At 47.7% G+C, this 15,103-nt stretch overlaps 2 protein-coding genes and 1 pseudogene across 2 annotated transcripts; all 3 read left to right on the top strand.

The window, feature by feature from the left end:
• Positions 1-4,748: 4,748 nt before the first annotated feature.
• LOC125543089 (UDP-glycosyltransferase 73C5-like) lies at positions 4,749-6,805 on the top strand. The gene has a single exon (XM_048706332.1). It carries the CDS (start codon positions 5,094-5,096, stop codon positions 6,747-6,749), a length of 1,656 nt encoding a protein of 551 aa, XP_048562289.1. The 5' UTR covers positions 4,749-5,093; the 3' UTR covers positions 6,750-6,805.
• Positions 6,806-8,230: 1,425 nt separating this feature from the next.
• On the top strand, positions 8,231-9,309 carry LOC125543087 (UDP-glycosyltransferase 73C3-like). The gene has a single exon (XM_048706331.1). The coding sequence runs from the start codon at positions 8,332-8,334 to the stop codon at positions 8,878-8,880; it is 549 nt and encodes a 182-aa protein (XP_048562288.1). The 5' UTR covers positions 8,231-8,331; the 3' UTR covers positions 8,881-9,309.
• A 20-nt stretch (positions 9,310-9,329) lies between these two features.
• On the top strand, positions 9,330-12,565 carry LOC125543086 (annotated as a pseudogene).
• Positions 12,566-15,103: the final 2,538 nt, after the last annotated feature.

The following is a 15,103-nucleotide window of genomic DNA, read 5'->3' as shown; positions in this document are numbered from 1 at the left end:
TTAACTAAACGGATCAGTTTAATAAAAACCGCGGTTAACCGTGTCATTTTTTTATGAAACGAAGGGCAGGGCGGCTTACAGCGGGCGGTCAGTGGCCGGCAATGAGCGGCGATGGGGCAGACGGGGCGGCGGCTCCGGCGCTCCTCGTCGACGGGGAAGGAGGCCGTGGGGTCCTACGCGGCGTGGGCGATCCGGTGGCAGGGTCGGCGGCGGTCGGGGTGGTCAGGACAAGGCGAGGCGAGGCAAGGCGGCTCCAAGCTCCGGCGAGGGCGCGATGCGTCGGGGCAGCGACTCCGGCGATCCTAGGGGAACAAGAATATGTCAACCAGGTGCTCCTGGACCCGGGCAATAGCTTGGTGAAGAAAAACATGGTCGAGGCGGCCATACGGACAGCGTAATACCCCGGCAAGGTAGCTCCGGCCAGCGAGATGCAAAGCGTTGTGGCGACGGCTATGGACGGTGTGGGTCGATGTGGAGTGGCAAGATGAGACGAGGAGGTCTGGGGGCATTTATAGGCGGGGAGAGGAGGCGCGGGGCTGCGGGATAAGCCTTATCCCGAGAGCTTCGGCCGGCGGGTTCGCGCGGAGCGCGTGTGCGTGCTCATCCAGCGGGAGGAGCGGGAGGTTTGGGGTGACCTGGGGAGCGGGCCCCATCTGGCAGCGACGGTGGGAGAGAGCGAGCGAGGGAAGAGGGGCGCGGGCGAGCAATGCGAGTAGCGCTCGGGCGCTGGGCTAGCCTGGCCAAAACTGACCATGGGCCGGTTGGGTGCGCTCCTGAGCCGAACTGGCCTCGGTCCAGGTGGTGTGCGTGTTTTTTTTTGTTTTTTTTGCAGAAACAAAAACTTCAACATAGGAAAAATAACTAAAAAAAAATTACGTAGGAATATTATGTATCAAAATGTTCACAAAGAAACCCCGAATAACATGAACTATTTTTCAAGTTCAACTAAATTCCATAAAAATTCATAAAAGTCAAACTGTGCTACTGTTGCATTTAAAATCAATAAAAATCATTTTTTAAATAGAAAAATGATTTCAAATTTATTTTCTCCTAATTTTCTATTGTAGGGGATCATTTTACCCTTATTTCCATTTATTTATTTTTAGGGTAAAAATAATTTGAATATGAACCCAAATAACTCCTAATTGGATTTGAATTTGGAATTTCAAACAACTTCAAATGGAAAATGAGTTTCAAATAACTTGAATTCAGGAAGATCAAAATGTAAGATGAAAAGTTTTGGGACAGTCCTTTTATTCCCTCTCATGCAACTTTCAAAAGTTTCAATTTCCACTCAATCAATCACACAACAAACAAACAAACAATCATAATTATTTATTTAATATAACATTCCAAAATTTAGAATTTTGAGATGTTACAAATATTCAAAGTAGCTCAATGTGTTAAGTTCATCAAATTCAAATGTTAACTAGGCTATGGGATCGAACATTTGTAAGCTGCAAACTGGAGGAAATAGAACAAACTTTGTTTCACTACACACCAAAGAGTGGAGCTTCGACAGACACTGTCCCGCCCACATTTACTACCAAGCAATTGACAGAACATTGTTGCACCATGACCAGTGGCAGAGCTTGACAGAAATTGTTGAGGGGGAAAGCAGAGTTGAGGGTCCAAAAGGACAAATTCTGCTTAAATTTTCATAATCTTCAAAATTTTAGCTTAGCAACTAATGATATTTCACATAATTTCTCTAGGGTAGGGGTGGCATAGCCCCCCTTGCCCCTAGTGAAGCTCCGCCCGTTTTGTGTTTCAAAATTTGATATATCCATTTTAGTTCTAAGTAGGGATGGACATCACTTGGTAGATTGGGACAATTGGCAGCACCTGATTTGCTTGCATCTCCACCATCGTGTTGTGCAGTTTTCTGGTGCGCGACACAAAGAAGATGGTGAAGATGTATAGCCACGACGAGTACGCGCGTGCAAAAGGCTAAATTTCCCTTCATCTAGGCCCTTCAGATAAAATTATCTTTAGTTTACTGCCCCTCCTTCCAGGCCTCAACATAGCTCCGCCTTTGCGTGTGTGTTGTGATACCGATGTACATGGCCCGCGTGAATGTGATTGGCGTCTTGGCGGTTTTCTACAAGAAGGTGATACGTCAGTCGATCGAGGAGAGCTGCCTTATTGATATGCCGACATTCAAATTATCTTTACGATTATAAATCTTGTTTGGATATTAGGCAAAGCAGAGTTGAGAGGGGCCAAACGAACAAATTCTTCTTAAACATTGACAATCTTTAGAATTATAGCTTAACGACTAATGATATTTCACATAATTTCTCTATGATGGGGGCATAGCCCCCCTTGGCCGTAGTGAATTAATTCTAACTAGAGATGAACATCACTTGGTAGACTGGAACAATTGGCAGCACCTTATTCGCTTGCATCTCCACCGTCGTGTTGTGCGGTTTTCTGGTGGATGAGATAAAGAAGACGATGAAGAAAGTACAGCCGCGACGAGTATGTGTGTGCGCGATACCAATGTACATGGACACTCTGAATGTCATTGGCATCTTGGCGAGGGTCTTTCACAAGAAGGTGATACGTGAGTCGACTGTGGAGAACTACCTCGTGGATCTGCCGACATTCAACTTATCTTTACCATTATAATTCTTGTTTGGATATTAGGCCATTCAATGTATATAGTAGTTAATATAATTTCTCATACATTGAATGACTAATCACTGCTTAGTCTGTTTCATTACATATTTTTGTTTGGATACAAACAATTAATATTGTTTTTCATACATTAGGCAATCTCTATGCTCAAACCATGGCTCTTCATCCTACATCTTCTGGTCAGAATCAATGTTATTGAAAGACTTCCCTCAATGAAACTTACTGAGTGAATCATGTACGACATGCTAGTGGAAATTATATAAGAAGGCCAGGCATATTCCTTTCGACCTAAAAATATAAGAACCGAGTCGTACCTCTCTCAAAATAACATTGTGGCTAAGAACACTCAGAGGAGCAGAGAAAAACTTACTACTACCGTGAACCATACAAGTTGCCTGCTAGCGGGGATCCCCCAAATTGCAGCGCTGGGTCTCATCTCATGTGCATTTTAGATATTCTCTCCCAATGCTTCTATTAGCTTCGCAGCTCAACCAAGGAGGTGGATTATGCATCCATAGTGGATCACACTATGAGCACCCATGTAGACGCTGAGAAAGCAACCCTTTGTTAATCAAGCTGGCAGTGAAACACCGATGAATGTCACTGGAACATTTGGAAGCAATTTTTTTAGTACCGGTTTTATTTTAGCCCAAATTTTTGAAATCGATCTATTACCAGTACAGAAGGGGAGTATAATTCGAAAATGCCAAATGGAGACCGAGCTCCGTAAAGGTTTTAATTTGAAAACTTCAAAATTTGAATTTTTCAGTTTCAAAAATTCTAAAAACAAATTCATACATACCTACTCCCTCCGTCCCATAATGTAAGACACTTTTTGACACTATACATTATGGAACAGAGGGAGTAGATGGGAGCAACTACAATAGTAAACATGTTTGTGAAAGAAAAATATAAAAAATGGATCTGACCACTAGTTGGAAGACTGATGGCCCAGATTTAGGTGGAGCGATTTGTCCGCATAATTTGCAAAAAGGTCCTTCGATACAGGATAATTTGGTCTCAATGACCTCGTCGTTCAATCACAAATCGCGTACAGAGCGGCAACCCCAACGCTGGCGACGGCGGCCCAGATCCCTCCTCAAGCTAGGTGAATTAAGAAAATCTCCAACGGCTCCTGGCCTCATGTCGCCTGCGGCGCAGTTTGAGGCCGACCAAATCAGATTTCCTCGGCTACTAAGCTCCGCCCCACAATGTGCTCGTGCAGGCTCGCAACCTAGCTACATAACATGTTTGTAAATTTTGAAATCTGTTAAAATGAGAGCTACCAAAAAGGAAAAATCTGGATCACACTTTGAGCAACCCTGCAGGCGCTGAGAAAGCAACCCTTTAGAGGGTGTTTGTTTCCAGGAACTTATTGGTTTAAGGACTTAAAAAGTCCCTATGAGTCTTATCTACACCAAACAGGAGGGACTTATAGGGACTTAAAATGGGCATTTGGGACTTATGAAATAAGACTCTCAAGGAGAGACTTATAGCGACTTATAGTTGTAATGTGGTCTTATAGAGGCTTATAAGTCTCGGAACCAAACAGGAAGAGACTTTTTAGGGACTTGAGACTTATAAGTTGGGACTAAAAAGTCCTAAGACTTATGAATCAAACAGGGCCTTAGTTGATCAAGCCGCGAGTATAGCTGGCCAAACGGGCCGTGCTAACTGGGCTGGCCCGGTAGCACGCAGGCCCGGCACGACCCGGGCACGGCACGGCCCGGCCTAAACGGGCCAGGCCCGGCACGCGGCACGCCATGGGCCATGCCTGGGTCTGGAGGCTAGGCACGCGGGTCGGCACGGCACGGCCCGTTTATGTTTTTTTGAAAAGTATAAATATATATGTCCTATATAAATACCGAATACCCTAATATGTTTAATATTTTCATAGTGCATGCGTATTTTATTAGTGCTTGAATCTAAAGTAGTAGTGTTATAGTGTAGTCTTTGTATTTTTTATCCTTTTGTAATTATAGAGTATGTTTTGTATTCTTTTATTCTTTCAGATGGGAGTTTTAATAATGTACATGTGCTAATAAAACTCTAGATTTATCTCACATAATAGTCTACCAGATTTTGCAATTTTCTACATTTTTTTGGCCTTTTTTTTGCTGTTTTCAGAGGTATTAGGAAGAAAAAAAATCATGCCAGACGGGCCAGCGTCCTCCAACGGGCCGGCGTGCCTAGGGTGCCGCGTGCCAGCCCACGTAGCCACGTGCCGTGCCTGGGCTGCTAGCTCCCGCCCGTGGGCCGGCACGGCATGACCCGGTTATTATTCGTGTTGAGACGGGCCGTGCCGTGCCAGGCACATTTACGGCGGGCCGGGCCGGCCCGTTTGGCCAGGTATGGCCGCGAGGCACCCCGGCTTGTCGGTGTTTGACTGGAGGCAACCCAAAGAATTCTAGGCAGCTCAAGCCTCAAGGGATACACGCAATGTCACCAGCTGGATGGATAAGCCTGAACCGCTCGCCGCTGTTGCTGCCATTGTTGACCAGTGCGTACAGCGGGAAGAGATGGCTGCGTCGGAGCTACACTTCCTGCTGGTGCCGCTGGTGGCGCAGGGCCACATCATCCCCATGGTGGACCTGGCGCGCCTCCTCGCCGCGCGGGGGCCGCGCGTCACCGTCGTCACCACGCCTGTCAACGCTGCGCGGAACAGGGCCACCGTCGACAGCGCCAGGAGGGCGGGCCTCGCCATCGAGCTCGCGGAGCTCCCCTTCCCCGGCCCGCAGCTGGGGTTGCCGGAGGGGCTGGAGAACCTCGACCAGCTGCTCGACGACGTCAGCAGTACCACGTACCTCGCCTTCTTCCAGGCCATCTGGAAGATGGCGGAGCCGCTGCAGGGGTACGTCCGTGCGCTGCCGCGGCGGCCGGACTGCCTCGTCGCCGACTCGTGCAACCCGTGGACGGCGGGCGTTTGCACGGCGCTCGACATCCCGAGGCTGGTGCTGCACTGCCCGTCCGCCTATTTCCTCCTCGCCGTGCACAACCTGTCCACGCACGGCGTGTACGACCGCGTCGGCGACGACGAGTTGGAGCCGTTCGAGGTGCCGGACTTCCCGGTGCGCGCCGTCGGGAACACGGCCACGTTCCGCGGCTTCTTCCAGCACCCCGGCGCGGAGAAGGAGCAGCGCGACGTTCTCGATGCCGAGGCCACCGCTGATGGCCTGCTGATCAACACGTTCCGCGGCGTCGAGGGCATCTTCGTCGACGCGTACGCGGCGGCGCTCGGCAAGAGGACGTGGGCCATCGGGCCGACGTGCACCTCCGGCATCTTGGACAAGGACGCCGACGCCATGGCCGGCCGCGGCAACCGCGCTGACGTCGATGTCGGCCACGTCGTCTCATGGCTCGACGCCATGCCACCGGCGTCTGTGCTGTACGTCAGTTTCGGCAGCATCGCGCAGCTGCCAGCGAAGCAGCTCGCCGAGCTCGCGCGCGGCCTCGAGGCGTCGGGGCGGCCGTTCGTCTGGGCCATCAAAAGGGCCAAGGCCGACGCCGCCGTGAAGGCGCTGCTCGACGACGAAGGGTTCGAGTCGCGCGTGGAGGACAGGGGCCTCGTCGTGCGCGGGTGGGCACCGCAGGTGACCATCCTCTCGCACCGGGCGGTGGGCGGCTTCCTCACGCACTGCGGCTGGAACGCCACGCTGGAGGCCATCTCCCACGGCGTGCCGACGCTGACATGGCCCTGCTTCGCCGACCAGTTCTGCAGCGAGCGGCTGCTCGTGGACGTGCTCCGCGTAGGCGTCAGGTCCGGCGTCAAGGTGCCCGCCAAGAACGTCCCCGAGGAGGCCGAGGGCGTCCAGGTGCCGAGCGGCGACATGGAGAAGGCCATTGCCGAGCTGATGGACGGCGGGTCCGAGGGGATGGTGAGGAGGTCCAGAGCCAAGGAAGTCGCCGCGGAGATGAGAGTGGCCATGGAGGAAGGCGGGTCGTCCTACTCCGACCTGACGGACATGATCCACTACGTCTCGGAGCTGTCGAGGAAAAGCAGCCACGAGAGGGACGGAAGCTCGATGACCCTGCCTTTCGCGGTGGCAGAGCTCCGAAGCAACGACAGCGACAAGATCGAAGCCGGTGCTGCATTGTCACTACAGTCCTAAGTTGTAGTACTATAACTCATTATCGGATTGCAAAGCTGTTTTTTTAGTATTGCAAAGATACGAGTATAAGGGACGCGGAGTTTCTACACCCGAGCTCGGGTGAACAGTAAAATCAAAACTAAATCAAAAAAAAATCTAAAAAATCCAATTTTTTTTGGGAGAAACATTGACAAAAGTTCTAAGTGCTTGCAAAAATTTGCCATAAAATCACATTTCTAGAAGGCGTGGCAAAAAAACAAAATCAGTATACTGAAAAAGCTACTTTCAAAAGCATTTTGGAGCATTGAATTTATTTTTTTTGCCACGCTTTACAGGAATGTGATTTCATGATGAATTTTTGCAAGCAATTAGAACTTTTGTCAATGTTTCTCCCAAAAAAATTTAGAATTTTTTGATTTTTTTTTGATTTTTTTTTCGATTTTACTGTTCACCAAGCTCAAATGAGCTCGGGAGCAGAAAGGCACTTTCGGAGTATAAGCTACTTCCTCCATCTGATAATATAAGAGCGCTTTTGACCCTACGCTACAGGAGAGTAGTTTTTTAGGACGAGAAAATCAAGGAAATAGTTGTTATAAAACTCATTATTGTACACGTGGGCTTGCAAAATTTGGGCAACAAATGTATAAAATGTACCATTGAGCTAATAGCCGGTCGCTTGGTACGCCAAAAGCGAGAAAAACTTCATCCCTGCTCTTTTGGCATCCCCATGCCGGAGCCGGAGCCGGATCCTCTAACTTACAGAAGCAAAGTCACGGTGCTACAATGCTATCCTAGTATAAAATAAAGAAGTAATTGTAGAGACGTTTAGTACATAGTGAACCAACCCATGGTTGGATGATTAGAGGGACTGTGGTATCCCTAGCCCATATTATTTATTATTGGTACTTGATGTAGATAAAAATAATCTATAATTGATTTTATTTCAGCATCAATTTGTTTGCAAGTAATGATTATAAATGTACATATTAAATCTGTAATTCACAAATTAATCTAAGTCATTTTAGCCTTAATCATATGGATTGAAAGAAGGCAAGTTAGGATATTGTAACTTCTCTAACATTCCTTTTTAATGTTAGAGGATCTAGTTCCCCTCGTGCCGCGGAGAGAAAAGCAGCACTCCCTTGGGTGTGTGGTTTTGTATGTACGTCTTTATTTTTGCCAAACTATTAGTGAGAAGATTCTCATAAAAGAGGAAGGACGCCGACCGCTTCAACACTAATAATGGAAGAAGTCACTCCAGAAATGGACTTCTTTTTCTCAGATTGATTGATGCCAACATTTTACCTACAGAAGCTTGACCATATGTAGTGTCTTCAAACATACAGAAATAATGCAGGTAAGACAAGCAAATCATTGGCAGAATTCAGTTGGCTATGGATTGACAAGCAAGTAGAACCATATGTTGCAAGATCCGCATCTCGAGCAACCAAAAGGCAGGATACCGATTGTAGCATGCAACATCACAGGCAGGCATAATTCAACTGGCTATAGATCTCAAGCCTGGAAGGCGGTTGCAGGGGTTGATCTGAGCCACCCATTGCTCAATCCGACCACCCGGACACCGCCTTTCCCACTCTTTCCCATGGTTCAGAACCGAAGAAGCTTCATCCATGAGTTCATGACTGATGTGTCAGCATGTGCGGCTATCACCGGGTGCTATATGTACACTACAGTTACCATTGCGTTGCTTCCAACAGATTGTGGTGTCTTCAAGGTGCCACTTCCGCTGCCACGGCCAATTCTGGCCATGATCTTCCCCCGTAGCGGCGATGGATGGAGCAGCTCAACAATGGCGCACTTCTTGCCGGTGTCGTTGTTGGCGCAGGGCCACACCATCCCCATGACTGACATGGTGCGCCTGCTGCCAGAGCATGGGGCGCAGGTCAGCTCCATCACCACGCCGGTGAACGCCTCCAGCTTGGCAGGATTTGCAGCCGACGTGAAGGCAGCGGGCCTGGCGATTCAGCTCGTGGAGCTTTGGTTCCCGACCGCTGAGTTCGGCCTATCGGACGGGTGCGAGAACCTCGACATGATCCATGCCACGGACCTGCTTTCGAAATTCATGAAGGCCATTGACGCACTTCGGGAGCCGCTCATGGCCCACCTTCGTGAGCAGCAACGCTTGCGTTAGAGCTGCATCATATCTGACATGATAAACTGGTGGACAGGTGACATCGCAAGGGAGCTCGGCATCCCGAGGCTCGCCTTTGTTGGCTTTTGTGGCTTCTCGTCCCTCATCAGGTACAACCATGAGAGGCAAATTTTCAGTAGTAATTTTTGTACTGGACGTATTTTTCCTGCTATAGTTAAGTGCTTTACTTCAACAGTAAGGGGATATTAGTGTAAATTGCTTCTCCACAGAAAAAAGAACATGAACATATAAAAGGCTACACACTAAAGGAAAAACTTAGTAGTACTACTCTATGAAACAAAAGGTGTAATTTGCATTGCATAAGGAACTACAAACAACAATTTTTTAGGCATGTTGCAAACTTGCGGTTGGTTGATGTTTGTCGAACAAGTGCTCACCTCTATCTATTTTAAACAACTAAAACCATCTCGCGGGCACATCACTTTTCACACCAATGTATTTTTGAACATGTCAAAGATGAAAATGAGCGCGTCACGATCACAGGGTTCCCTACACCACTATAGTTGACGAAGGCTAAATCCCCTGGAGGCCTTTCCATTCCTAGCGCGCACCAAATCCAAGGCATGATCCTTGAAGAGGCGCCGAGGTCCGATGGTGAGGTCATTAACAGCTTTCAGGAGCTTGAGGCATTTTACATCGAATCTTTTGAGCAAATGACAGGAAAGAAGGCCTGGACGATCGGGCCAATGTGTCTCTGCCACCGAAACACCAACACACTGGCCGCAAGAGGAAACAAAGTGTCAATGGATGAGGCACATTGCTTGCAATGGCTTGATTCAATGAAGCCAGGCTCAGTGGTCTTTGTCAGCTTTGGCAGCCTTGCTTGCACTACACCTCAACAGCTTGTTGAGCTGGGACTGGGACTTGAAGCCTCGCAGAAACCGTTTATTTGGGTGATAAAAGCAGGAGCTAAGCTTCCAGAAGTCGAGGAATGGCTCGCAGATGGGTTTGAGGAGCGTGTCAAAAACAAAGGCATGATCATAAGGGGCTGGGCGCCACAAGTGATGATCCTATGGCACCAAGCCATTGGAGGATTTGTGATGCACTGTGGGTGGAACTCAATAATATAGGGCATTTGTGCAAGTGTGCCCATGATCACATGGCCGCACTTTGCGGAACAGTTTGTGAATAATAAGCTGGTGGTTGATGTGCTGAAAATCGGGGTGGAGGTTGGAGTGCAAGGAGTTACACAGTGGAGACGGCAGTAAAAACCCTGAATGATGGGGGGGGCTGCGGAGAAGTTGAGGGTGAGAGCAAAAGACTACACCATTATGGCAAGGAGGGCTTTCGATGAGGAAGGTTCTTCATATAACAACACAAGGCTATTGATTCAAGAAATGGGAAAAACGGTGGATTTACATGGTTGATACAGATGGTTATAAGATATATTTTCCAGTGTGAACATAAAGGGAAAGAGCCTATAGTACAACAAGGTTGTCTTGTCCTGTTTATATGAAAAGTAGCTAAAGGGTAAAACTCAAAGAGTAGTGAGGAAAATATATTGTTCTGAATGTACTGGTTAGTGCTCCTAGCGGCCAAAATCCATCCAAATATGCATTTTAGACTACTAAACTAAATTTCTGGATAAATGTATGTTTATCTTAGCAAGTGGAGGCACAAGGAGGTGTGAATAACTTCAAATAGACCATGTTGTAATAAAAGCACATAAACAAAATGACTGTTTCATAAGAAGTGTCGAGACTTACTGAATAATCATGAACAAGCATGGTCATCAATATTCATAGTAGCTCAATGTGTTAAGTTCATCAAATTCAAATATTAACTAGGCTATGGGATCGAACATATGAAAGCTATAAAATAGAGGAAATAGAACAAACTTGGTTTCACTATGCACCCAAGAGTAGAGCTTCGACAGACACACTCCCACCCACATTTACTACAAAGCAATTGATAGAACATTGTTGCACCATGACCAGTGGAAGAGTTTGACAGAAATTGTTGAGGGGGAAAAGCAGAGTTGAGGGGCCAAAAGGAAAATTTCTGCTTAAACTTTGATGATCTTCAAAAATTTAGCTTAACAGCTAATGATATTTCACATAATTTCTCTAGGGTTGGGGTGGCATGGCTCCCCTTGGCCCTAATGAAGCTCTGCCCGTTTTGTGTTTCAAATTTGATATATCCATTTTAATTTTAAATAGGGATGGACATCACTTGGTAGATTGGGACAACTGACACCACCTTCGCTTGCATCTCCATGATCATTTTCTGCAGTTCTGGTGGATGACACAAAAAGATGGTGAAGATGTATAGTTGTGACAAGTACGTATGTGCAAAAGGCTTATTTTCCCCTCATCTAGGCCATTCAAATACATTTTTCTTCTGAGTTTTCTCCAAAGCTTTTTTTCGGGGGGGGGGGGGGCCCCCCCACCACCCCTGACCTCAACATAGCTCCGTCATTGCGTGTGTGATGTGATACCGATGTACATGAACAACATGAACATGATTAGCATCTTGGTGGTATTCTACAAGAAGGTGATACGTGAGCCAACTGGAGAACTACCTCGTGGATCTACCGACGTTCGACTTATCTTTACCACTATAGTTCTTGTTTGGATATTAGGCCATTCAATGCATATAGTAGTTAACATAAATTCTCATACATTGAACAACCAACCACTGTTTGGTCTGTTTTATTACATATTCTTGTTTGGATACAGAGAATTAACATAATTTTTCATACATTAGGCAACCTCTATGCTCAACTCATGGCTCCATCCTACATGTTATGGCGATGATTATGAGCTTCCGGTCAGAATATATGTTACTGAAAGACTTTCCTCAATGAAACTTACTGCAAAGCCAGTGAGCGAATCATGTATGACTTGCTAGTAGAAATTATATAAGAAGATCAGGCATATTTCTTTTGACATAAACATATAAGAATTGAGTCGTGCCTCTCTCAAAATATCATTTTGGCTAAGAACACTCAGAGGAGCAAAGAAAAACTTACTACTGCCGTGAACCGTACAGGCTGCCTGCTAGCAGGAGTCGACCTATAATTCTTTTTGGATATAAGGCAAAGCAGGGTTGAGATGGGCCAAAATGACAAATTATGCTTAAACTTTCACAATCTTTAGAATATCAGCTTAACAACTAATGATATTTCACATAATTTCTCTACGGTGGGGGGGCATCGCCCCCTGGCCCTAGTGAATTAATTCTAACTAGGGATGAACATCACTTGGTAGATTAGGACAACTGGCAACACCTTATTCGCTTGCATCTCCACCGTCGTGTTGTGCGGTTTTCTGGTGGATGAGATAAAGAAGACGATGAAGAAGTATAGCTGCAACGAGTACGTGTGCGCTGCGATACCGATGTACATGGACAGCTTCAAGGTTATCGGTGTCTTGGCGAGGTTCTTCTACAAGAAGGTGATACGCGAGTCGGCTGTGGAGAACTACATTGTGGATCTGCCGACATTCAAATTATCTTTACCATTATAATTCTTATTTTGATATTAGGCCATTCAATGTATATAGTAGTAGTTAATATAATATCTCATACAACCAACCACTGCTTGTTTGGTCTGTTTCATTACATATTCTTGTTTGGATATAGACAATTAATATAGTTTTTCATACATTAGGCAACCTCTATGCTCAAATCATGGCTCCGCATCCTACTGTACATGTTATGACGATGACTAGCTTCCGGTCATAATCAATGTTACCAAAAGAATTTCCTCAATGAAACTTACTGCAAAGCAGGTGAGTGAATCATGTATGACATGTTAGTGGAAATTATATAAGAAGGCTAGGCAATTCCTCTTGACTTAAAAAATATATAAGAATCGAGTTGTACCTCTCTCAAAATAACATTTTAGCAAAGAACACTCAGAGGAGCAGAGAAAAACTTACTACTATCGTGAACCATACTACTTGTCGCGGTGGCTGAGGTCTGGCGCGGATCTTCATGTGACTCCACACGGCCTTTTCAGTGTGGGTTGGTTCGACGATCATCTTTGGCGAAGTCGGAGTCGTTTCTTAGAGTTTGGTATGGAGATGACGCCTCTAGGGGAGAAGTGATGACGATGACGTCATTGTATTGTCTCGATGAGGCCCTCTTTGGAGTGGCATGTGTGGGTATCCTCTGTGTGCCGCTCAGCGGTTTGTGGTGATTTTCACCTGGTTTTCACTAATTAACTGGGCAAATCTCTTCTGCTTAATTAATGGATGAGGCAAATATTTTGCCTCCATTTCGGAAAAAAGAAGACATATGCTTTGTTAGTATTTTGAGAGATATGGAAACATGGATGGAATTTCAGTTTGTTTTAACAGTCTCAACAATAGTGGGTGTCGATAAAAACCAGGGGTGTATTTTGGTTTAGGTAATGAATATGATTCACCGATATATGAATTATTTCAAAATATTTGAAGATACTTTAGTGTACAAATTATTTAGCATATTATTATTTTTGAACTCTCACCAAGGGGGAAGGCTTCCCACCAGAATATATTTCAACTAAAAAAATATCAACACATGTTTAGGAGAGACGAGAGGAGAAAAAATCCCACCACATTCCGTCGTGGATTTTCAGATCCTCCTTTGGGAGATGGTGGCCTAAGTCCAAACGATCCCAAAGCCACCAGAGTAGGATCTGAACATGTCCGAGCCAACCAGCAAATCGACTACTACCTTGGAAGGGGGTGGGGCTGCACCTGCCGCCAACAAAAACACGAGATTTGGAGCCAACATGACTCATAGGTGGACAGGATCGGAGAGGCAGCGGTGTAGAGAGCCGACGCGGATGGAAGGAAGGCAGCTGATGCCACTGGCAATCCGATCCGTGCTGCCGAGGCAAAGCCACCAGAACGCCGGCTAACCGAAGCTGAAAAGTGCGCATCAGCCGGTGCGCCGAGGCCAAAACCACACCGGTATAGGTGGCTAGTAGATCAAGGACACGGGAGAACACAAGTCCATGGACGTCGGGACCAGAGCGGTGTCGACAAAGATACATCGCGAAGCTACACCAGACTATCCGAGGATCGCTGTGAGTGTGTGACCACAGATAAGCAGGGGTAGTCACCGTAGCTCGGAGGAGACGTCGTCGAGGATGGAGGGCGGCCTGCACCGAGGTAGGACCGAGCCCAGGCCACCTTCCCCAAGGGCCTTGCCCGTTCCAATGGACAGTAGCAAAAAGGGCTCTGCACCAGTGGGGGACCAGAGGCGAATGAGGGAGGAACGCGGGCGCGACCGCGCCGCCGAGCAGGATGCGGTGCAGCAGCTGGATAGGGAGGTAGTTCGCGGCACGCTAGATCTAATCGGGGGCCAGCAGGAGGGAGGGTGTTGAGTATGTTATTTGTGCATGTATATTGACTAGGACCACCTCTCTAGTTTGTTGTATAGATTGAGGTAGAGGCCCCATCTTGTAGTTATATATACCGTGCACATTGCACCGAATCAATATGACGTGCAATTCATACATCTACATGGTATCAGTTTTTAGGTTCTAAAACCCTAGCTTCCGCCGCCGCCGCACCTCCTCCTGCACCGCCGCCGCCGCCTGCGCACTCCTGCGCCGGCCGCCGCCCGTCACGCATGCGCCTCTCCAAAGGCTTCGCGTCGCATCTCCCGCATCGCTCCAACCCCGCCGCCTACGCATCGCCAGGTAGCGCATCTCCCGCATCGCTCCAACCCCGCCGCCTACGCATCGCATCGCGCCAGCCCTTCGCTCGCCAGTTCCCTTCGGCAGCTCGCCAGTTCCCTTTGCTCACGATCGCCCCGCCAGCCCGCGCCACACTACCTAGCCTCGTCAGCAGCCGCTGCCCTACACCTGTGTCCTCTGAAGCCGCTGTTGCCACCGCGTGTCATGTCATCCGTCACCTTCTCCGCGTCCACCAATTCCAACCCGTTCGCCGATGCCAACCCTCCCAACGTCAACGACATCCGCAAGCTCAACATCTTCGAGCGGGTGCCGGTTCATCTCTCCCAGGCGGACTCCTCCTATCACACGTTGAAGACGTACTTCTCCCTCGTATTCCGGGAGTACCATCTCATGGACCGCGTGGACGACACTGTTGACTCCAGCCTCGTCCTCGAGTTTCACGACTGGTCCACCATCGACATCACGATCATCCGTTGGTTTTTCCTCACCATCACGCCCGACCTCTTCCAGGCGGTCGTGACGGATGGTGATGATGCCTGCGCCGTGTGGACCAAGCTGAACGGGCTCTTCACC

Source organism: Triticum urartu, chromosome 3 (assembly GCF_003073215.2).
Source record: "Triticum urartu cultivar G1812 chromosome 3, Tu2.1, whole genome shotgun sequence".
Lineage (NCBI taxonomy): Eukaryota > Viridiplantae > Streptophyta > Magnoliopsida > Poales > Poaceae > Triticum > Triticum urartu.
Note: the sequence above shows the minus strand (reverse complement) of the source record. Positions and strands in the feature narration are given on the sequence as shown.

Coding starts and splice junctions, on each gene's coding strand:
- LOC125543089 (XM_048706332.1), top strand. CDS start 5,094: ATGGATAAGCCTGAACCGCTCGCCGCTGTTGCTGCCATTGTTGACCAG.
- LOC125543087 (XM_048706331.1), top strand. CDS start 8,332: ATGGTTCAGAACCGAAGAAGCTTCATCCATGAGTTCATGACTGATGTG.